The sequence below is a fragment of the Corylus avellana genome, chromosome ca3 (genome assembly GCF_901000735.1).
Source record: "Corylus avellana chromosome ca3, CavTom2PMs-1.0".
NCBI classification, from domain to species: domain Eukaryota; kingdom Viridiplantae; phylum Streptophyta; class Magnoliopsida; order Fagales; family Betulaceae; genus Corylus; species Corylus avellana.
The window spans coordinates 3414673-3438951 of NC_081543.1; the positions used below are offsets into that span (position 1 = coordinate 3414673).

The 24279-nt window shown below is 35.6% G+C and overlaps 3 protein-coding genes across 4 annotated transcripts; 1 reads left to right on the forward strand and 2 right to left on the reverse strand.

Annotated features, from left to right (window-relative positions):
- Window positions 1–2728: 2728 nt before the first annotated feature.
- Window positions 2729–5318, reverse strand: LOC132175881 (formin-like protein 4). Its single transcript, XM_059587965.1, has 2 exons — window positions 4279–5318; window positions 2729–4165 (listed from the first exon to the last, which is right to left on the reverse strand). Exons 1-2 carry the CDS (start codon window positions 5127–5129, stop codon window positions 2869–2871), a joined length of 2148 nt encoding a protein of 715 aa, XP_059443948.1. The 5' UTR covers window positions 5130–5318; the 3' UTR covers window positions 2729–2868.
- A 3515-nt stretch (window positions 5319–8833) lies between these two features.
- Window positions 8834–11645, reverse strand: LOC132174778 (two-component response regulator ARR5-like). Of its 2 annotated transcripts, none has more exons than XM_059586454.1 (5): window positions 11173–11645; window positions 11007–11089; window positions 10744–10821; window positions 10390–10463; window positions 8834–9386 (listed from the first exon to the last, which is right to left on the reverse strand). In XM_059586454.1, exons 1-5 carry the CDS (start codon window positions 11321–11323, stop codon window positions 9116–9118), a joined length of 657 nt encoding a protein of 218 aa, XP_059442437.1. In that variant the 5' UTR covers window positions 11324–11645; the 3' UTR covers window positions 8834–9115. The 2 variants fall into 2 exon arrangements, with proteins under 2 accessions (XP_059442437.1, XP_059442438.1); XM_059586455.1 differs by having other exon boundaries at window positions 10390–10460; window positions 11173–11644.
- A 7092-nt stretch (window positions 11646–18737) lies between these two features.
- On the forward strand, window positions 18738–23391 carry LOC132175111 (uncharacterized). The gene is made up of 6 exons (XM_059586941.1): window positions 18738–19450; window positions 19761–19812; window positions 21003–21092; window positions 22331–22395; window positions 22508–22666; window positions 22760–23391. The coding sequence occupies exons 1-6, from the start codon at window positions 18800–18802 to the stop codon at window positions 22808–22810; spliced, it is 1068 nt and encodes a 355-aa protein (XP_059442924.1). The 5' UTR covers window positions 18738–18799; the 3' UTR covers window positions 22811–23391.
- Window positions 23392–24279: the final 888 nt, after the last annotated feature.

Consider the following 24279-nt stretch of genomic DNA (forward strand, 5'->3'; position numbering starts at 1 on the left):
AAATGAATATAAAGAATAGTATTACTTAGTAAGAGATATTTTACCCAGTCAAAAAGCACAATTATCTATTTTAGCTATTCATTTTTTAATATCAACTCTAACAGATTCTTTATTTCATTCTCTATTTTTTTAAATATTATTTTTTAATCTTTCTTTTCTTTTCTTTTTTGGATCCGTGACTGCTTTTGCATTATCTTGTAAATTGCAATAGAATTGATTCACGAAGCATACATATGTGTTATTTTTAGTTTGTCAATTATATGCATGCTATTCACTTTTTTTGAGGGAATTTTTAGTGATTCAAAAGACTTAAATTTGTATCATAAATTTATGAACAGAGAAGAGGGAAGAGAGAGAAACGTTGAGGGAGGGAGAGGAGAGAGAAACGTTGAGAGGGAGAGAGAAGAGAGAGAAAATAATGTGAAAATAATATTTTATTTAACAATCTAGTGTGCTACAGTAAATAGCAATATGAAGCTATTCACTATAGCAGTTAATGTATAATAGCTAATATCAAGCTATTCTATTAGAGCAAAAAAATGACAAAAATAATTAAATGTAGCTAATGTCTCTCTTTTAACTACACTGCTAAAGATGTTCTTATAAAAATAGTAAAGTCGATGCGAGTGAATGAGAGCATAGATTTGTGTATAGCATGAATGATTAACTTTTGTTGATTTATAATTGAATTTAAAATATAAATGAAATTAAGTAGTTAAAATATTTGATATTAGAGATGTAATTTGAAAATAAGAAATATAAACATATTTTATTCTATTCATAGGAATGTTTTCTAATGCCTAAGCCTAACCCTCCAATGCTAGGCTTAAGTCAAGGTCTCCCACGAAATTTCCTTCTTGTGGGGTTGCAGATTCCAAAATGACTTTTTGTTCTGAGAATGTTAGGTAGGCAAACGTGGGTTGATTTAAAAATTGTTATTCTACTTACAAAAAATAAAAATTTATTCTTTTCCAAGTTGGCATAGAATAAAATGCTCACATTATTGCTACAAGGTTGAAGACCTTCCTGCCCCACGACCCAAATACAGGAAGGCCCATGATTTTTGGGCCGGACTTGGTCCAAAAGTAAGCATGCTACTTCACCATCTTCTTTGAGGGCCCGTTTGAAATTGCTTTTGAGGAGCCTAAAATTGCTTTTTACACTCAAAACGTCCACTTAAAAAAAAATACTCGTTTAATAAAAAAATTAAAAGCGCTTTTAAGGGTCCAAAAAGTCTAAAAATGACAAAAACGTACTTTTGACAAAAATTTGAAAATAAAGCTTTTGTCAAAAAGCTCTTTTTGACTGAAAAGTACTATTTCTCAAACGCAATATCAAACAGGCTTTGAATCAACATTGTGCGTAGTACCTCCAACAAAAATGAAAAGCCTCTTAGCTTAAGTTAATTCGACGTTAGAATGGTTTCGGTAGTAAGAATTTAGGGTTTTAGGCTATATATATTAACTTCTCAGAACTGATGCTTAAGTTTTGTATAAATGGTTTGAGATTATGGGTTTGACTCCCACTTTATCACACATATATCTTCTGCTCGATTCCACCTCCAATATTTTGGGGACCGAGGGTGGGCAAAAATGACCTCCATCGTAAACTATCAAAGGCCATTATGACTTTCCAATGGAGGTGGAGGCAAAAAGAGAAAATTAGCTCATTTCTGCCTCTACTACTTCTAATGCTCACCCCTGATTTAACCCACTTATTGGGTGACTTTTTAACTTTGTCCCTCTTTCTAAAGAAAATAGTTCTTTCCTTTTCATTGCGCCCGTACAAGTTTAGTGAGGCCGTCACTTTGTAAATGTTTGTATAGCATTGGAACATGTGATTGAAATAACTATTTCTCAATTGCTTGACTCTAAATTTCATACAATGATAGCATGTTGGGGATTCTGATTGAGAAGTCAAAAAAAGGTTCTTTGTCAAAAGTGCGTTTTTGTTATTTTTGGGTTTTTTAAACCCTTAAAAGCGCTTTAATTTTTTTTATCAAACGAATACTTTTTTATTCAAGAGGATTTTTGAAGTGTTAAACGCACTTTTAAATTTTCTAAACGCACATTCAAACCGTCCTTACACTTTCAAAACACCTATCCAAACAAAATAAGATCTAGATACGCTCTCACATGAGTATGCCTATTGCACCCGATCCCCATCCCAGCCTAAGCCATCAGAGTATGCTTGTTAAATCTACTAGTGTGCCTAGTGGCATGAACATTCTCTCTCTCTCACGCGCACACGCACTCACACGACAGACAAGATTTTGCTTGCTGATCTCGAGAATGTTGATTCCTGTGTCGGGGTCCTCTTGTGGTAGTTGACCCTATTTTTTGGCCTAAAGCATTTTAAGGTGGTTGAGTCTTCAATGAATAGTAATAATCAGAATCCAGTAAGGTTGGTGACTAGTTATGACCAAATAAAGAAATAGTACGTACAGTCAACTACCTGTTTGTAGGGGGTGTCTGAAGAAATTGAAGATTTTACAAACCCCATTGCTGAGAGCTGTGTATCTGGTTATAGTGGCCATTTATTGCACAATGGCTGAAAATTTTAACCATATCTAGATGTAACCCTCCAGAACCTAGCTTTTGGCAGGATTATCACTAGGTTATGTACGTAAACAGGATTTCATTTGGATTTCCGATTTTAAAACGTGTAATTTAAAAAACAGCGTTTTTAAAAAAATACAAGACATCGAACAAGCTCATTGGAAGGAAATTATGCACTAATTGATACTAGAGGAATGTCAAATTATTTCTATATCTACCTTTCATATGGCAGATGACTCCATATCAAATTATTTCCCCAGTTGTATGCTTCTGAATAATCAAATATTTGCATAGTTGTAGCTTATCATCTTCAGAAGTCATCATCAGATTCGCTGGAAGATGTCATAGACATATCTGACATGAAATGTGAGGGAAGGTTTGGGAATCTCACTGAAGTTTTTGTTGATGGTGAAAGTGGCGGTGATGATCCCAGAGAAGGTGTTGTGGCATTCTTCTTCTGTATCTTTCGAGAAATGTCTGCACAAGCTTGATCAACCATGTCGAGGAAGTCCTTGACAATAACAAACAGTTGAAGTGGGTGTGCCCCATTGTCTTTGGAAGCTCCTGCTTGGTAGTATTGTGTTGTTTTCTTAACAATCTCCATAACCCGCGTTTGCTCCTCTCTCACCACCCTAAGCTCCTCTTCACATTCCTCCAGAAACTCCTTCATTTTCCTCATGAACCCACCTCTCTCACCATTGCCACAGTGTCTCATGAGCTGCCAAATTTCTGTGACACGGGCAGTGAGATTGGAGCACATATTGATGAAATTGTCATATTCTATGGCAGCTGCTTTCTTTACATTTGATAATTCAATGTTTAGGCCTTCCAGTGCTGGTAAGCCTAGCATGAGGTACTCTTTGTCTCTCTCTTTTGCTGTAAGGCTCTCTGAGTTTGTTGTGCTAATAATGCTTGGACTCTGATTGATCAGACAACGACTACCCTCTGATCGAACTACTTGTTCCACAACAAAGTGAAGCAGAGTAGTCTTCCCCTCTGTGCTTTTTACATCAGAGAGCTTCCGAAGAGTAGTGAGGTTAAAACCTTGTGCATTGCCTCTGGCAGTGCCGGCATTCATGCGGTTGCCGGCCTTGAGAATGGCTTCAAGAAGTTTTAAGAAAAGCCCACCGGTTCTTAGCTCCTTGCAGCCTAATTCGAGTGCATGCAGGCACTCCTTGAGGTGAAGAACATCAGGATCATAGTTTGTTCTGAAAAGCATTGCATTGAAACGGGTGAATGCTGAAGGCACAGCTTTCAGGATGTGGTAGAGGAAAGATTCAGCATCTGCAAGTTTAGTTGGGTTGCCATTGAATTGGAGGATTTTGGCTTCTTCCTCTTGGGTTGGGGCCATTTTGGTGAGCTTCTCAAGGGTATCAGCACCAAGCCCCTGGCCTTCAAAGATGGCATCCAGAATTTCGTTGTGAGAGACTGCAAGAGATCTTAGCACAATAGCTATGTTCTGTGATTTTCGTGGCTCCAGGATGAAAATTTGAGCTGGTGGGGCAGAGTTGGACTTGCTTGAAGTTGACAGGACATTGCTTCTTTCATGGGATTTCAAGTTGGTATCAGAATATCCAAACAAATTCTCCATAAGTTCATCATCGAATCTGAATAGCACATGCAGAATATATAGTTACCAGACACAGACATTCATATTTTTGTATCAGCTTAAACTTTTGAGATAAACGGTAATTTAACAAATGTAAGAAATGACAATTACCGGAAAGATCCATCGACGATCTTGTCCCAGACCATTGAATGGTCAGCATTAGCTATAACCTTATCCCAGTGCAGTGGCTTCAGCTTCATTTGGCCAGCACCACTTCCTCTCGAACTCTCCCCCATTGAACCCTCTGACCTGCTCTTGCTGTTTGCTTTTGCTCTGGGAGCTTGTGGGGGTTTCAATGATGACACTGGACCCACTGCCTTAGGAGGCCTAGGTGGAGGTGGCGGTGGCGGTGCTGGACTTATTTTAGCTGGAATAGATGGCGGCAGCGGCAGCGGGAGTGGAGGTGGTACTGGAATCTTCTTTGCTGGAGGAGGGGGTGGTTTAGTTTGCTTCTCCAAAATCATTGGTGGAGGTAGAGGCTGCCTTGGCAGCAGTGGAGTTGGAATTTGCAATACTGGTTTCACTACTTCGAGAGGAAATGCATCAGAATTCTCACTGAGCAATGGAACTTCCTGAGGTTTAGATTTTCTTGGTCTCTCAACCATAAAATCCACCCTCTTTTCTTTTTCTTCTTCATAACTAGGATTTTGTATAACCATTGGAAAAGAATCTTTAACTTGTCCTCCTTCTAGTTTCCTCAGATAAAGAACATCCCTCCCATTTTCATCGACAATCAATCCCTTCACATTTCCTCCAAAGTTCTTGAACTCTTGATGAGTCACCACAGCTTCTTCTCTGCGAAAGCTTGTATTCTCTTTGTTTTTCCTTTTGCGTCGAGCAATTACGTGTTTTCTAAACAGGAAAAAGAAAATCACGGCAACAACTAGAGTAGTTACAGCTGTGGCAGCCACGGCCTTCACAACTGTATTATTTGATGACTGCGGCTGAGACGGTGTCGGCATTGTTAGAACATAAGCTGTAGATATTCTAGGATTTGGAGATTCTGCCAACGGCTTGTGAAGACCTTTAGTTAACAAGAAGAACAGGAAATATAGAGAAGCCCTTGGCTGAACTTTGAAAAAAGAAAAAATGTTGAAGAAAACTAGAAGAAAAAGAACTTATTTTGATTCCTTGTATTTTGGGTCTGTATGAATAAATTGTCCAGCAGCTTGTGTTTTGTGTTGTTGCTGAGTGATGACAGTTTCAATGAAGGTAGTTGTTGCTGGTTGGAATTAGTTGCTCTCAGTGTTTTTTTCCTAGTGAAATGAATGCAAGCTTGTCATTTGTAGCAATGGAATTTGCATGCTGTATTATGGGCATGACAGTTTAGCAGTCCTGCCTTGTTGCATTGTAATTGTATTATATTTTTGCATACAATTGCTATGTTGTCTTGTTCCTTGGCTAAAATTTGTGATTATAAAACTGTTAGATTAGAATTTATTGGCATTATATGATATAGTCTCAATAATTGGAATTTCATTGTTTTTAGGCCATAGAAATTCGGGCAGTTTAAGAGAGAAGGTTGCAGGGCCTATCTATTCTAGACAACCAAAAAAATGTGAGATCCACATGTCCAGGATAAATGAGCTTCGCAACCCCTCTCTCTTAATTTGCCCAAACTTTACATTTGTAAAATTTGGATAGTCTAAGAATTTCAATCTGTTTGAATGTCCATTATTGTTGGATTCAGATCTTCAGCAATTTGTTTTGGACAGCAAATATGAGAAAGCACTTATAGCCCACCTAATTAAACAAAGAGACGGGTTGCTCAAAACTTGCTCGGTCAAATTAGTTCCACAAAATCTCTTGTATTTACTATTTGAATTATTAGCAATCTGAACAACAAAATTGCTGAAGATGTCCATCCCTTAACCAAATGAATAGAGCTCATGGTAATGGTAAGAATATGGCTTGGTGCACAAGGATTTACAAGGTCCTATACGTTATACACAAAGCAAGAGTGCAATGATCAAGCAAAACTTCGAAAGTCTCCCACTTTGGATTCACCTGCAAGCTGCCACTTGACATGAGTGAACCACACCTGAGCAATGAGACCACAGTAGTATGTACAACTAAGGGTATGTTTGGGTGTACGTTTTAAGGGACTAAAAGTATGTTTAACTAGAGAAAAAAATACTCAATTAATAAAAAAAATTGAAAGTACTTTTAAGAGTATAAAAAGCCTAAAAATAACTAAACGCATTTTTGACAAAAACTTAAAAATGGAACTTTAGCTAAAAAAACGTTTTTTAATTTAAAAGCTCTATTTTTCAAACACAATCTCAAACATGCTCTAAGCATTGGATAGGCTTTTTCTTCTTATGTGCAAAATGATTGCGACCTTGGGGTAGTCATTATTTACAAAATGGGCTATGTTTATTAGTGTATCTACAAAATCTCCAACCATTATGAGCATATCTTGTTTGTCTTTTTGGCCTATTGAGATAGAGACTGCTCTTACTTCTGTTGTTACATATTTTTTGTTTGAAAAAGTGTTTTGACATGCCTAAAAAGTAAAAATTAACTGTGTTTTTAGGCATATTCTGTGTTTGAATTCTTTATTAATTAATGCTTTTTACTTTGAAAAGAGAAAACAAAATACATAACAAAAATTTTAACAAACAAATCATTTCTAGTTTCATTGGTGTAAATTGTTTAAGCAGCTTTCTTGACAAGCATGAAGCATTGTCGTGCACTGGGGTCTGCTTGTTCTTTTTCATAAATTAAACAATGGAGGGGGGGGGGGGGGGACGTGGTTGGTCTATGGCATAAGCAGCAATAATTTTGATGTGTCTAACGAGCAGAATGGTTGGAAGTAAGCCAGTGAAGCCACCATCCAATTTTATGGCCCCATTAATGGTCCTGACCACCCTTATGATCTTCCCTTTTTTTTTCTTTTTTCTTTTTTTTTTTGGAATTATGATCTTGTTGGAATAGAAGAGAAATCACCGGCTAGAATTCAAAGTAATGTTGGTTTGGTTATGCGGTTATGTGTAATTTAAAAAATAGCAGTTTTAAAACGCGCAATTTTTAAAAACGTAGCTAAGTGTTTAGTAGAATCGCAAATTAACTTATAAAATCGTGCACAATTTGAAAACGTAAATAGCCATTTTCCAAAAACGCAGTTCTTCAATTATGTAAAAACACAAATTTTGCGAACAAAATCAAACTAACTCTCTAATTTAAATAGCATTGTCACTTGTGAGTTCATAACATAGTTCTAAATAGTATATGAATTTATGGTGGGTGGCCAAAGCAATTAAGACTAGGTTGTCTAAATGTGAAGTGTGATCACAGACCATGTTCAATTAGTGTATTAAGTATCTAATCGATATACAAAAGGCTTCAAAATTATCGAACGCAAAAATTTAGGTCTTTAAATTTATCTCATATTAGGCTTGCTTAATCTAATGCTAACATTCCAAATTAGGCCCCACTAGATCATAAGGAACCGGTACGCCAAGAGCTCCAAAATTGAAAGAACGCAAAAAAGTTAGGCCTTTAAACCTATCTTTTACTAGGTTGGCCAATCTAACGCTCGTATTTCAAATTGAGCCCTCCAAGATCATAACACTTCTTATGATTCTGGTGGGGACCAATTTGAATGTGGGCATTAAATTGGGCCAACTTAGTAAGACTTAACTTTTCATGTTTTATGAGATTTAAAGCTATTGGCGTATCAATTAGATACCTAACATATACGCCCATGCATGCTATTAGCAGAGAAGTTCAGTTCAATGAATGGACCAGCTCAGTTCTATGCAAATATTGCGTCTACATGAGCAGAGACTAGTAGCAATGGGTGGTCCTTCTCTGCTTCTTTGTAGTACTTCACACCTCACCAATCCTAGATCTGATGCTCCATCACAGCACGCATGCACTGGCTCTGGTCCGGAATTCTGACACCCTAAATAATCATTTGCAGGTGTATATTAACTATAATGTTAACCAGCACCTGGCAGACCTTAGTGGAGGTTATTAGAGGCTTTAACTTTGGTCACATCCGATAGAAATATTGGATGTAGATAATGATGAACAATGTGTCGTTGTTCAAAACACAAATGCAATTAACTTCCACATGGTGGAGATATTCTGCAGAAGAAATAGCATTGAACCCGACAGACTAATGCACATGTCTTTTCTCTTGGTCTACTTTCCTAAGCCAACAAATTTATCAATCACATACACCCATTGCCGCCAAATTGGGATACTGAATTGGGAAAGTAACAACATTTGGAGCTTAAACATTGCGAAACTTTTAAGAGAAGGTTATGGGGAAGGGAAATTCAAAGGAAATGAAGAGAATGTAGCTGTTTGTAACAACTGGGATATTTCGCATCATATTCTACATTAGAAGGTGCTGCTGTCTTGTATTTATACTGGTGTTTGTATACTGCTGATTTGTATGTCTGCTGGTTTTTTGCAAGTGTAATTAATTGTTGTGTGGTATAGTTGCTGAAGGGTGTTTTGGTTTCAGCAGGCTGAGATATGGTGTCTATGGATTTTGGATTCATTTGGTGTCTGTAAGTTGGCATATGGGGTTCCGGCAGATTTTCTGCTAATGTGTGTTGTAATAATCCCCGTTTGTTGTTAACAGAAATTCATACATCCAAATATTAAAAAAGAATCGAGAAGGTAACATTAAACCAAGAGAAGGAACTGATATACAAAACGACCCCTCAAAATATTTGGGAATTCATTGATTATAAAGAACTTCATCTTTACACAAAGGAAGAGAGAACAAAAAATATTTCCTACCATTTCTGATTCTTCTATCTCCTTGTTTATCTATTTCTGGTCCTAGTTACATTAGACAGAAATTGTGTGGACCAGTGTAAAATGTGGAAAAATAGGATAAAAAAAATCATGTCCAAACCAAACAAAAACACCAAGCCCTTGGGTGCTAACAAAAATTGCCACTCAAATGCAACGGATGGCAAATTAATCTTTAGATGCATAGTTTGGCCCTCTTTGAGGAACATGCAGATGGTGCTGATGATGGCATTAGGGTAGATGATGGATCACAAGCAAGTGCTGGTGATGATGATAATGTCACTGACTGTGGTAAGGAAGAGTGATCATCACGTCGCCTTCTCTTGCGTATTCTTGTTTCTCCACTATCTTTTCCTTCCCCTCTCATTATGAAATCTTTCAAACGTTTCACATCTGACAATTTTACTGGCTTCACCAGATACTCCTCCGCCCCTTCCTCCAAACACCTGTCAATCAGTAATAGAATAAGCTGTCAACTACCATTAACACAACTGTAGAAACATCAAACCGAGTTAAGTTCACAAAGTAAACTACTAAATATTAATCCTAAGAATCGTTGTCAACGTCATGGGAAAATCTAAAGGGACGATAGTAACTTCAAGTATATGTTTCGATATCAACAGTAATTTGTGCAGTGGAATGGCAACCACCATGAGAATAGTTGATACTAAGCCCATCAACTCCCTCACAACAGGGGTTCAATTTTAAGTTAGGAGAATGCATTGTTATTGTTGGTGTTGCTCTTGCTATAGTTAATGGGAATGAATCAAAAAAAATTAAGAAGTCGTCTCAATTCCAATTGCACCATCATCCAAACTTGTAATTTCTTCCAGCCTGAGTGATAACCATCACAAGTTTTGACTAATTCATCTTGTTTATAATTCCTCCTTGATTGGAAAACCATGAGTATGTGTTAATATTCAAGAATTTCTCTTATGTGATCTACCGAAGCATCGCCTTTTGGGCTACCCGTAACATGTGGGGAATGAACAATCACATGCTACCAGGATTTTAATGGAAGCAGTCTAGGGCAGAGTTTTCCACATTGGTAAATACATGCCAACTCTACAAATCCACATTGGCTATGTTCATCCTGGGTCCAAAGCAAATTTATATCACATACTAATGGAACATTTGTCATCAAATTAAATTAAAATGTTATGAAATGCATTCACAAAATCCCCCAATTTCTGTTCAGGTTCAGATCAGATTCAGGTTACAAGTCCTATATCAAGTATGTCATTACACAAAAAGAACCATATCGGGTATGTCCAGGTATAGTTATTTAATAGTAATCAGATTCAAACAGATTTGGATTCCCATCAAGCATTAACAAAACATCGAAGCCATCACATTTACCTTCCATTAATAAAACCACCAATAATCCAGAATAATTATGCAAGTGCATATAAAATCAAATCAATCAAAAAGATTGAAATAAGAAATTACCTATCAATACGAGTCAAGATGTTCTCGGATGACATGATCACCACTGGTATCTCTTTCAGAACCGATGATTCCTGCTAAAAAGAAACCATAGCCAAAACACCCTCAACACCAATAGATAATAATAAACGTAATTATCATTATTTTTCCTTTCATTGCCTTTTTTAAGTTATGGTCTGTTTTCTGAGAAAATTCAGGGATGAACGAATGAGACCTTTTTTTTTTTTTTATCTGAAGCTTTCAAATGCAGGGGACCTAAGCTCTCTAGTTTTAACTGTGGTGAGCTTTCCATTAAGTCCCTTTAATCAAAGAATTGGAGCAATTACAAGAAGAAGAAGAGAAAAATAGAATACAAACCTTGATCTTCTTGAGCAGTTCATATCCTGTCATCCCTGGCATTGAGTAATCCGTCATTATGAGATTAACTTTCAAACCCTGTCATCATAGCCATCAAAATTCCTTCAGCATGGAAAAAAAATAAAAAACTGGAATATTTGGATGGGCTACTGAAGCAGTGCAAGAAAAGAAAAGGTGTAAATTTCCCTTTCTTTTCATTTCCCACACTTTCCTAGCAACCAAACAGAGTGAAATACATTTGAGAATCCGAGATCATTTCTTACATCAAAACCAACCGAGCCCTTCCCCTTCTCTCCATCCAAACCAAGATACTGAAGAGCTCTCGTCCCACTCTCTACAGACGTTACTGCATATTCCAATCCAACCATCGTCAACAACCAATCAAAACCCAAATCATTTTCAAAAACAACGGAGATCAACTTCGCCTACCTTTACAAGACGAGATCTTCAGCAACCGTTCGATGACCTTCCGGTCCACGAGACTGTCATCCACGGCAAGAACATGTAGCTCCGGTGAACCATCACAAACCTCAACATTCTCCTGCAAATTCCGCCGAAAAACCTGCCTGGCCGTCTCCATCCCCAGGAAAATCCGCTCAAAAAACAATCTTTAGCCTCAACACTGAATTGGGTCTGCGTAGAATAGAGCGAAAACAGTAGAAAATATACGGAGAAGTAGGAAGAGGAAATGGGGACTTTTATAGCATAGCTATGGGTTGAGGAGCGTACGAAATGGGAAAGAGAGAGAGAGAGAGTTTGTGGTGTGGCGTGAGGGTAGCTTTTGCTTTAATTTAAGGAAAAAGGCTAAAAGCTGAGAGATTCTGAGGATCCAAATGTGAAAGATTTCTTCCTCTTTTTTCTAAATTTGCAAATCTATGAGATGGAGAGAGAGAGAGAATTTTCCGCCACGAGTCACTTGTCTGTTTGTCCTGTCAATAAATTCAAAGATTGGAGGAGTATTTAGCAGTAAACGGTCCTAGTCAGAGAAGACAAAACGTATAACGTATGATATGATTTGCTTTGCTTTGTGTGGTTTCTTCTTGACTGGTTGGCCCATGGTTTTGAGAGCGAGGATTGACTTGGCTTTAGTATTTCTTTTATTTTATTTAAAAAAAAAAAAAAAAAATTGATACAACATAAATAGAAAAATAATTTTGAGTATTTAATGAGAGTTTTATATTTTTTATAGTTCGTTAGTGTTTTTGTCAAAACAAAATAAAGAAAAGAAAAAAAAAACTTTTAAAAGACAAAACCTCATTTTTTAATGCTAGACCCCACTCTCTCAAATAAAATTAAAAAAATAAATAAATAAACAAATAAACAATTGCAGCACAATAACAAGAATGAAATAAAAACTTAGGTAAAGTCTACTTAACTCCCTCAAACTACCATATTAATGACAATTTACTCTCTAAACTATCAATTACGACAATTTACCCTCTAAATTACCTAAACAATGACAATGTACCCCCACTTTTAACAAAATGATGAAATTACCCTTACTAAAATAAAAACAAAAATACTAAAATTTATTTTTTAAAAATTTTTTTAAGGGTATTGTTATCTTATTAAAAATTATATAGAGGTAATTTCGTCACTTTGCTAGTATTATGGGGTACATTGTCATTGTTTTGATAGTTTTTAGTGTAAATTGTCGCAATTGACAGTTTTAAAAGTAGATTGTCATTGGGGTAGTAATTTGATAGGAATAAGTGAACTTTACCCCCAAAAACTTAAATGGAATCGTTTTTATTGACGTGGAATTATGTGTCTAAAATTACATTATTTTTCTATGACCCGTATATATAAGATTACAATTATCCTAGTTTTCGAAAAAGGTTTTAAGTTCTCTTAAAATTTAAAAAATCTAATTTCCCTAAAAACCTAAGATCATTCATGTAAACAACTACATATTCATCTCTATAAATGCTATTTTTTTCACCCATTATCCATCTTTCATTTATCTATTTTTTAAACTTATTATTGGGATCTCCCAACTATCTCATAATTAACTAATCCTTGAATTTAAAATTTTTTTTTTCTTTTTTTTAAAAAAGGTAATGAATGCACTCGTTGAATCCCACCTCGTATGGCTCAACAGAAATTTGCCATATCTTGCGAATCACCAAAATCTTTAAAAATTTATTACCAAAAAAATAAAAAATAAAAAATAATGAAAATTTTTCTCCAAGGAATAACTGCAAAAGGCAAATACACATTCCAAGGACAGAATCCATCTCGGTCAGCCAAGTATCTCGTCAGGAGATTTTGTATGAAAAACACTGCACTTTCATTGAATTTGTCTTTCAATATATCCCAAACTTGCAAGGTTTTGAGGAATTTGACGTAAGCCTGAAAAGGAGCAGACCTGAGACTCTATCTTTAATGCAATTTACTGATAACACTTCAATTCCCCACTACTTTTTTCTTTCCCCTTTAATCCGAACTATATCCAAATTTCTTATCTTTGTCTCTTCCCATATCTTCCATAATAAGCAGGATTTCTCTACTTGAGTAGAGAAATCCTGCTTAGTATTCTTGGGTGTTCATTTTTTGGTATTTTTGTTTACGTGGCACATTTATGTCCACTTGTTTACATGACTCATTTTTCACTGTTATTATTTTTAAAGTGACTTTTTATATTAAGAAGCAACTTAAAAGTTAAAAATAGATTACGGAAGTCGTTATAAAATAAGTGCGAGGAGTAATATTTTTTTTTATATATTTTAGAATAAATGTGTCATGTACTTTTTAAGTATTTACTCTTTGTTGTGTAAATGCATATGACATTTCTCCATATTTTAAGAGTGTGATTTTTTATTTTGTGTTTTGTGCACATAGAAGGCAAGTTGGTTACCCATCTCAATCAACTAAACCCACTAGCACTCTCCTGGTTTAAATGGAGATACAAGCAAGAGAATAACAATTAAAGTAGGAAACTAGAATAATAATTAGACTCTAATACTAATAAAAGGAGATTATACTCCTTATTGAACTCTAAACACTATCTAATACAATAAATCTAATCTTAGAATACTAATAACAAAACTAATCTTAAATAAAATAGACCGTTCTTCTTAGTGTTCTCCTGATCTTATGTGGATATTATTTTTTACTCTAATAAAATGTCTACACTATTTTTATTTTACTTCCATAACAATAGCATATACTATTTCTCTTTTTTAATATAACTATTAAGAAATAGTAATGTTATACACTACATTTTTATCTTATTTTACTAATGCGGCACTACTAATTAGCTTTAAAATTTTTATTTTTTATTTTTTTTGGGGAAACAATGGCGGATTGCCAATATCAAATTAGCAAAGTGGCATAAAGCTAAATTAGAAAAGCACATAAGTTTTATGAGTAAAGCTATATACTATTTTTTTATCTTTATTTTACCTCAAGTTGAAGCGACTTCTAAAATAATTATTTGATTAAAATCTAATAGTAATGTATGACAAATGAATAATAAATAATGTTATATAATATCATTTTACCCTCCATTTATCCTCAAAAAATAAAAAAATAATTAACAAAAAGCTATTAAAATTGAAAGCGGCACATAACATAACTTAAGATGGAAGAAAAAACTCACCAAGGTATTGAGTGTTTGTTTGTGTATCTCTCTAGGCGTGCATAATACGCACCAATTCATTAATGCATGACACGCACCAATTCGTTATATAGAAAATCATACAATAATACCATTCTCAACATTATTGTGCATGATATCAGCTTTAGCCTTTTTAAGTATTTTTCTGTTTATTATTTGATTATATTATATAATTAACATCAAAATTCATATGATATGACTTCTTTTTTTAATAATTTTTTTTTTACATGTCATATGATATGACTTGAATATAATGCTTACACTTCTAAAATCTTATACACAGCCCGAACATGATTTGACCATCTATAAAAGGTGGGGTTGGATTGAGATAGATAACCCCAAATAAAAGTTGTTGACAGAAAAAGTTTGTTTTGTTGATAAACTCAGTATGATCGTAATTATGGATCCATTTGTTAAGAAAATTGTTTTAAAAAAAAAAGACATTAACATAAAAAAAAAAAAACAAAAAACAAAACAAAAACACATTAACAAAATGAGTATGAACTCATATAAGTAATTCATATAATATAGGTGGTGCGTTTGAAATAGGATAATAATTCCTTTAGCACTACTGTGTGGTTTGGTATAAACCGATATGAGACATATTAAATAACCATCGTTATATATATATATATATAATACATTAACTATTAGATTTATGGATTCATATGGACTTTATATAAATTCAATGGTGAATTAATTCATTCACTATGGAGATGGTTAAAAGATGGAAAAAAAAAAAAAAAAAAAGAATTCTATTATTTATTAACTGATAAATACCGTCCCTAACGGGTAGTTCAATCGGCTGTGAATTGCGTCTCATGAAGTGGAGGTTACTAATTCAAATCTCTCCTTCCCTTTTCCTTGTATGGATATGTCAATAATAATAATAATAATAATAATAATAAATATCCAATATATATGAAAGGAAAGAATCACACATCAAAGTAAGGGTGGCAATTCGCGCTCATGATAAATGTATAAAACTATATAGATTAACTATAACTCAACTCATTTAATTAAATAAGTTAAATTTTTTAACTCTAGCTTACTAATTTTCTGTTAAATTTGTGTCAAATTCAAATTTGTCTAGACATGAATATAATGCTATAGGTATCTTAATTTAACATTTTTATTTAAACAAAATAAGTCATTCAATTTAAATTCATTAATTTTATATTAAATTTATTTGGAATTCCAATACAATATTCGCGTAAAAAAATGGTGAGCGGCAAAAGCCTTCGTATTTTACTCTTTAGGGCTTTTTACCTTGGAAGAAACATTTTCTGACTAGAGGCCATGGCCGTGCAACTACGCAATTTCAAATACTAAAATATATTGGAACGGACGTCACCAACCGGCGGCGTCAAAAGAGGAAAGCCGTCCTCGGCCGGCTGCGAGTGTAGTAGTTGAAGGTCACCTCCCAAAATATATTATGGTACGGACAAGACAATCTAAGTTGATACGATGCCAGGTGGTGGCCCCCAAGCTTGGAATACGAAAAAGTCACTTGTCTCTTTCTTTCTCTCTCTCAATCTCTGATATCTCTCCTCCATTTGCGTGAACGGTCAGATCTTAAATGCTCCATTTAATATCGCTGCGATCCAATCAGCTGGCTAATTGGATATGTTTCGGACTTTACGCTGCGATCTCGTGGGGATTGGATCTTATTTGCTTGGCTTTTTAGCGGAAACGTATCTGATAAAGAGCATCTCCCAGATCCAACTGGATTTGCATTATCGGACGGATAGGATCGCCCCTGGCTGTGGAGAAGAGATTTGCTTTTTTCTTTTGTTTCATTTCCGCGTGAACCGACAAAGCCTTCTAAAAGAAAACAGTTGGTTCCGTTAATTAGTTACCGGGGAGGGAGCACGAGCATATAATATATTTATATATATATTATGAAGGGAAATTTCATCAAACAAACAAAGTCTTAAAGTTTTGTTGACGTTTCATGGTTTCGAAAAAGGATGGAAAAGCAGTGTAACGTTGTCTCGGGTCAATGAGAAAGGGGTGTTGAATTATCACTGTAATTTGATTATGATGTAGCCATAGTGGGTTACAATTTACATGATCGGATCGAATCACCATTCTCTTCTCAAAAGCTTTTTTTCTTTTTCTTTTTTTCAAATAAGATGGCATTAATTAAAACGAAAGAAAAAAAAAAAAAACCAAAATGAGCTAAATAAATAAGTCAGTCTAGTGATTTTTTGGGCACACAGGTCAAAAAATGGGTCACTCAAAACGACGGGTTTTAAAGCAATTCAAGTAACGGACGGTTGATTGAAGAAACTTTTATTACAGTAAGATAAATTGGACCAAAGTCATTAAAGAGGAGCTTTACTTTAATGTCTGATGAGGGAGGTGTACTGTAATTGAAGCTCGAGGGACATGGAGTAAATGTACAAAAGAGTTGAGAAACTATTGCATGATACAAAGAGTGGACGACACGCATAGCCCACACATGTCGGGTTAGCACATAGAGTACAAAGGTACACAATGGAAGGGAATGACAAAGGGTGTTGTGGAGGCCAACGAAAGTAATGAAGTGGTAGACAGTAGATAGGAGTGTCAATTCTTGTTCATGTGTCAATTTTGGGTGGTGTCAAGACGTGTGTATATATATATATATAAAAGTTAATCATAATTTGACTCATTTAATTAAATAAGTAAAATCTTTCAACTCTAACACTCTAATTTTGTATTGAGTTCATGTCAAGTTTGTAGGTCATATCAAGAATTGCATGCCATTATGTCAGATGTTGGGTTTGAATCGTGTCGAAATATGAGTATAAGATTATATATATAAGGCAACTCTAACTCGACCATTTAATTAAATAGGTCATATTCTTTAATCTTTAACTCTTTAATTGTATGTTAAATTTGTAGGTCACTTTTATAAATTAGTATTGTTATATACAGATAATTATAAAATAAAAATATAATTTATAATATTAATGTTTGTAAATATAAAAATATTCACTGAGTAAAAAATATTTTAGTTGTAACTGGGTTTGAACTTTGACGTACGAGGTGGATCGTTTTTTGATTGCTTGGTTGGGGGAGGGGCATGGCATCTTGGACTTTTTTGTAGCAAGAGCGTGGCATCTTGGACCCCCACCGACTTTAGTAAAAGTCTAATTGGTGTCCAACAGCAGTCCCTATCATAATGAGAGTTATTTGCCTTTTCTAAGATTTGCTGAATCCACTGCCCCTTTTCTTTTCCTAAATCCATCCAAGCAGGAATTTTCAGAGATTGTCTTCATTATGTTTGTTGCTTAGCCAATAGCCCCGGTCAAACAAGCTGGCCACAGAGACAGAGAGAGAGACTTGCAAACCCTTGAGTGCACCACCCTTTTGGTCTTTGTCCACTCGAATATATATATATGGGGAGGAGGAGGTAGATTAGTAGATACAAATACAACGTATCTGGACTCTACCCACCTTTGAAATGTTTTGGGCCCAGTTGAGGGCCAATCGGCCCAAATGTGGTATTCCCTTAAAGAGAAATGATATATATACTCTCGACCATTTTGAACCCACTCAGTATGGAAGAAAAGGTGTCGGAGTTGATGTAAAAAAAGGAAGTGAAATCGCGAGAATGCCCAGAGCCCATATAGGTCCCCTTGACCTTCTATACATGCTTACTCCAGCCCACTTGCCAACTAAAGATGGGAGCTTTTATAAAGGTGTTACGATCCTAAATGTCTCACATGGCTTCAATACAATATTAGTCATGTATATAAAAGTTATTTGACACCATCCTCTTGCAAGCCAGTTTTCAATAATGAGTTATGCTTAAGGCTTAGGTACACAAACTCTCACATTTCTTGCTTTTATTTTGTTCATACACCTTATCAAAAGTACTCCCACTAATTTAAGCATCGAAGTGGTTCCGCCATCACCCCAGCATGCCACTCTAACCCTTGACCTTTTTTCAGCTTTCTAACATCGAACATCTATCGTAATAAATACGGGAAGACAATCTATCTATGTTGTAACATCTTTGAAGGCTTCTTTACTGATTGTAACATTTTTCTATTTTTCAAATTTGGAGGTTCCAATTTGAATTCTGATGGCTCCATCATTTTTTGCAAGGACAAATGTTTGTCCCCTTTGAACCGAATGTAGGTGAACTGCAAACAACCATGCTTGCAGTTTAGCTCCGGCATTGAGCTTGAGAGAGACAACATTATTAGAAAAAGGTCACTCATTGACTGTAGTGCTTGTATCCAATGGGCCACTGTTTAACAAGGCCCAATATATGTTCAAAAAATGGAGGCCCAAAAAAAAAAAACAGAAAAGAAGAAAAGAAAAACCCCACAATGTTTCCAAGTCTACGACGCCGTTTCGACAAGGTAAAGCCGACAAGTCAACCCAACTACCTACCTGCTCTAGTGCTCTGTTTTTTGGAAGAAAGGAAAGAGTCGCAGGAAAATGGAGGAAGAGAAAGCCGCGGCGTACTACGAGGAGCTGACTCGCAAAGGCGGAGGAGCGGCGAGATTTAAGCAAGGCCTCGGCTTCTCGTCCTCCTCCTCCTCGGCCTCGGACAATGCTCCAACCAGGGGCTCGGCTCTGCCTACCTCGTCCTCCTCTTTCCTCAGCACCTTCGTCAGGGCCTCGAGCCCCACCAAGGCCTCCGAGATACAGAAGCAAGCGCAGCTCGAGTCCATCCAGAATAAGCTCAGGAAGAAACCTAGCTTAGCAGAAGAAGAAGAAGAAGAGGACAAGCGGTCTAGGGTTTCGGAGAGGGGAGAAAGGGAGAGGGATAGGGAGAGGCATTCGAGAAGGAGAAGTAGGAGCAGAGAGAGACATAGAGATAGAGACAGAGACAGGGATAGGGATAGGGATAGGGATAGGGAGAGGGAGAGGGATAGAGAGAGGAGGAAGAGGAGGAGAAGTGTGTCGCCGAGGCGGGACCGGAGGAGGAGCCGGAGTGTGTCGCCGAGAGAGCGAGAGCGGAGGAGGTCGGAGAAGAGTAGGAGTGAAGACGGGGGGGATAGGGACAGGGATAGAGGGGGTAAAGTGGGGAAGGAGAGGAATGGCGGGGTTGAGTATTCAAAGTTGATTGAAGGCTATGACCAAATGGTATGTATGTTTCTTCCAGTTCATTTGTGATTCGATGTCTTTTTGCATAGATAGGAAGCTCTCTTATTCTGCTAACTGGCAATTCAACTTTGTTTTAATTTTGTTTTAAATTTTTATGATTTATATGCATTGGAGTAATTATTGGAATTTTCAATGTGATGGGTGTCAATGTAGGTTGAGCATTGACTGCTTTTGAATGTTTGAATTGACTGTAAAAGAAAGAATTGAATCCACAAAAATTGTTTAATTTCTATGTTCTTACCATCAATTGTTGAAGTATGACTAAAAGCTGTCTCTCTGTTGTAAACAGACACCAGCTGAAAGAGTCAAAGCGAAGATGAAACTTCAGCTTGCTGAAACTGGTAACGTATTGGATCCTTAGTAAAAATGTTTCTTAAATGCTTACCTTTGATGTAATTTAGGTAAATTGTTGCAGCGATTTCTTTATCCTGAATTTGGGTATTGGTTATTATTTAATTAAATGAAAGCTGGTATCTATTTCATGGAGCTCTGTAAAGGAGTTAATGAGTTGGGTAAAATCTCAAGAATAGCTCTAGAAGGAGGAATAAAGGCGGATGCTTGTTACGGTCACCCAGTATGCTTGAGCCAAAACCAGACAAATTTAGCAGGTTGTGGAATTACTTGTCTGTGGTCAAGGTCTTGTATTTTGAGACTCCCATGGTTGGAGCGTGCTAGCTGGTATATAAAGTGATATAAGCATGTTCATAAACACACACACACACCAACGAACACACTTCTTTGTTGAACACAGTTAATATTAGGAAAATTTTCTGGCTATTTAAATACTTCTTGTGATGTCTATGTATTGTATGTTATCAAATTGAAACATTTGGAAAGATGTTGAAGTTGATAATACTTTTGGAATTTCATAACCAGTATAATGTATTGCAGGAATGATAAATTCTATTCTAATGATTTACAATACCCCATGATATTTAACAAGTGTGCTCTGAAGTTGTGCAATTAAAGGGAAACTATTAAGATATGTAGAGAGGACTTTGGGGATTTGATTATTTTAGTTGTACTTGATTGTGCAATCCACTCTTTGTTGGTGGCCAACTCTGTGGAAGAGTGCCAAATGGTGTGCTTCTTCAACTTCTGCACATGATGTTATTAATTTATTACTCTTCCTTGTGATCTTTGTGCTTTACTGGTTCTGGAGTGACAATGTATGCTTTATTTTGAGGAAGCCTTTGTGAAGGGCTTTAATTTCTTTGTAAATGAAGTTTTCGCAACTTCACCTGCGGAGAGATTCTATAAATCAGTACAAAAAATTGACGAGTCTTAACTATATATGTACTTGTACATAAGGAGTTGTCAGCTTATCGTTCTTTAGAGAAAATTGAAGATTCATATCCATCCCACCCCAACTCTTCTCCCCCCTTTTTCTCTTACCCCCATCCTCTCTTTGAGTGAAGGAGAATTGTAAAATACAGAGATTAACAGTTAAACTTGTGTGTAGAATTGCCAAGTAAAATTATTTTTCTTTGCATTATACACTTTTCCTGTCACTAAATCACTTTTTATACAGCTGAAAAGGATGCAACAAAGGGTTTGGGCTCAGGTTGGGAACGGTTTGAATTCAACAAGGATGCTCCACTTGATGATGAGGAAATGGAAGGTGAACAATTTATGTCTGTTACATTGCCTTTTGAATATCTACCTGGAGATAAATTTTGGTCATGCAAGTCTCTTTTGTTATTTGTGTTGTGAGTGCACTTGTGAGTGTTAAGTCCCACATTGAAAAAATATAAAAGAAAATAATACTTAATATACCTAAGTACCTTAGCCCATTAGCCCATTTGCTTAAACTTTTGGGCTAGAGTTGTGTTCAACTATGTATATTAATGTACTCTTGGTAAAAACTCTATAACCGCTTTATCTCCTAACAATTTGCATATGTTAGTGTTTTTAGAATTGGATATACAATATTTGTAGTGCTTTTTTTCCCAATCTGTGGGTTACTTGTTTCTGGCTTTCTCGTGCATTCCTGTACTTGTTGTTTGATCAGTTGTTGAAAGGTGTTTAGTACTTTGGGTTTCTCCTTTCAACATAATCTATTGCTTTCTCAAATCTCAGCAGAGATTTTCATTTTATATTGTACATTATATGCCTTCAGAGATAGTTCTTTTTGTGCGGTTGAGGTGCAATTCACTTTGCAGCTTAGTTGTAAACATGGTATATTTATTCTGTAGTCACCAATTAAGACACTGTTAAGGTCTTTTCTGACATAAAAAGATACCATAGGAATTCACAAATTTCTAACAGGAATGAATAATTATGTAAGTTTCAAAACACACTACTTTTAAGGAATTTGCTATTTTGCTTCTACTCAATCTTCTTGCCATCTTTTGAGCACCAAGTTAATTGATAATTTCTTCTACCTTTTTTATTCACTGAGAAGATGGTGGTGGCTTTGCAGTTATGGAAGGTTACCTTTCATGCGATAAATTTTCTTCACTATAGAACATATTTATTGGTTTTGTTCAAACAAGAAGCCATTGCCTTAACAAGAAATGGCTTAACAAGAGATTAAAAACTACAAATTTATTGGATTATCCCAAACACCTAAAGACATCTCTACACTGAGTATAACCTCCCAAAGGCTTCTTGTGCTCATACTATGATCTTGTAAATAATTTAGAATCCAACCATATGGCATAAAGAGGGAGAAATTCCATAAGCACAGCATTGGATCAATCAGATTGTAAGTTAGCTCAATCTGAAAGACATCATTATACTTTGAATATGATTAAGGACATGAAAATCAGATCTACTGTGTATGTTGTAACCACGAGCTCTTATGAGCTTTGGGTGAGAAAAGCAGAGAACTGATAATATGTGTTACCCTGTCCGCAGCTGCAGAAGATGACAAGGTGTTAGTCAAGCACATTGGCCAGAGCTTTCGCTTTTCTGCAGTAGAGGTATTATGCAGCATATTTTCACCTATTTGTTATACATGATAGTTTCCATTTGATAATAGAGAGAGAGAGAGAGAGAGAGTTTCCAATGTAATTTATATTTTGTAATATGTAGGCAAGAAGAGAGGAACAAATCAAAGCTGCTCACGATGAGGCCATGTTTGGAGCATCATCACTTCCACCTTCCATAAATGCAGAGAGTGAGCCAAAAGTGGAGGACAGCGAAAAAGAAAGCAATGAGAATGGCCTTGTCACAAGCCTCTTAAGCGAGAAGGCAAGTAATTTCACCTGCTTTTGGTTTTTTGGGGGAGGGTCTGTTTTTGAGATTGCTAGTGCATAATTCAGGTGATTGTTATCGTGGTTTTAGGTACTCGCAAAGCAACAAGGATCTTGGCGTGACCGTGCTCGTAAAGTATAGGATAAATTGACAAGCTGATGGCCAGTGTAAGAGACTGTAACCGAGGATATTGACTTCAATTGCCGCATGTCACATGCTGGAAGTCTCATCTAAATGTTTCATCAGTCATGGTGGAGAGATAATGAAATTAATCGGAAGAAGCTTCTGCTTGTCCATGAATCTGCACATTGCCGAGTGTATTCTACTGATGCTCATCACCATTGTACAGCTAGGCTCATCGGTGGAAAGATTCTGATTATCATCCAGTTTTTGGGGTCTGAAAGATGAAAAGTCCTGGTATGTCTGCCACACATTTGTGAGAAGCAGGGGCGCTTAATTTTGTACTGTTGCGTATTTTTCATGAACTGTGATCTTCGACCTTCTGCTTTTTTCGCCCATTCCTCCCTCTGCTAGGCAGACTGCTTGTATTTATATTGCGTAATCCACCATACAACCATTAGTGAATTGATATGTTCGTAGTCTCCAACTCGACCTGTTTAAAGTTCAGGTCATTTATTAAACAGAAATTAATTTAGACTCTTTTATTAAACGAGTCAAATTTGTATCGATTTGTATAAGTTCATATAATTTCATTTTTATTATTTTTTACATAATAGATAAAGTAGCTTTTAAAATCACTATTTGATAAAAATTTAATAAAGATTCATCACAAATCAATGGTGATTTTTTTTTTTTTTTTTTTTTTTTTTTGACATGTCCGCACAAGAAGGGAGAAAGGGGATTCGAACTAGTGACATCTGTTTTATTAGGCGTAGTTTTAGCCGATTGAGCTACCTCTTGAGGACAAATCAATGGTGATTTTAAAGTCATTTATGAGTGTAAGGAAATAAGTGAAGAAATTCAACATATAGAGATTAGATTGTTTAAGGTTCGGATTAATTTATCTAATTAACTCAAATAATAAAATCTTAACAATTAACAACAATATAAATTTATGAAAATATTAAACAATCACGATACTTATTTTTTATATAAAAAAAAAAGGATAAATTAATTAAGTAGTTTGTGAACAAACTCGAATTCATTCAAAAAAAATAAATAAATTTGAATAGATTATTTAATTCGATGATTAGTTCAAACTCAACTTGCATTAAAGGGCTCAAACAAGTAAAACATTTAATTAAAATATGAAGTAAATTATAATTCTACTATCATGTTTAATCACCATTATTTTAAAAGTTCAAGCAAATAAAAATAAATAAATTTAAACATTTAATTTGTATTATACGGAATAGAATTTCATCAATCAATTCTAAGCTCCATCACAAAGTAAGTAGTACTGGTTGGAGAAAAGAAAATGCTTTCTTGGAGAATTTTATTTTACATCCATTTGATGAAGTGGGTGGCTACACATCCCTTTCATACAATACAAGAAGGAAAATGCTATTGTCACGAGCCAACAGAAACACGATTCTTATACGTGTCCACTGCTGATTCGTTTACTGGTCACTCAAAAACCATGGGCCGTG

Coding starts and splice junctions, on each gene's coding strand:
- LOC132175111 (XM_059586941.1), top strand. CDS start 18,800: ATGGAGGAAGAGAAAGCCGCGGCGTACTACGAGGAGCTGACTCGCAAA. Junction 19,813..21,002: donor ACTTCAGCTTGCTGAAACTG/GTAACGTATTGG, acceptor CTTTTTATACAG/CTGAAAAGGATGCAACAAAG. Junction 21,093..22,330: donor TGATGATGAGGAAATGGAAG/GTGAACAATTTA, acceptor CCCTGTCCGCAG/CTGCAGAAGATGACAAGGTG.
- LOC132174778 (XM_059586454.1), bottom strand. CDS start 11,323: ATGGAGACGGCCAGGCAGGTTTTTCGGCGGAATTTGCAGGAGAATGTT. Junction 10,822..11,006: donor AGGGCTCGGTTGGTTTTGAT/GTAAGAAATGAT, acceptor CTATGATGACAG/GGTTTGAAAGTTAATCTCAT. Junction 10,464..10,743: donor AACTGCTCAAGAAGATCAAG/GTTTGTATTCTA, acceptor GTTTCTTTTTAG/CAGGAATCATCGGTTCTGAA.
- LOC132175881 (XM_059587965.1), bottom strand. CDS start 5,129: ATGCCGACACCGTCTCAGCCGCAGTCATCAAATAATACAGTTGTGAAG. Junction 4,166..4,278: donor ATCGTCGATGGATCTTTCCG/GTAATTGTCATT, acceptor TGTGCTATTCAG/ATTCGATGATGAACTTATGG.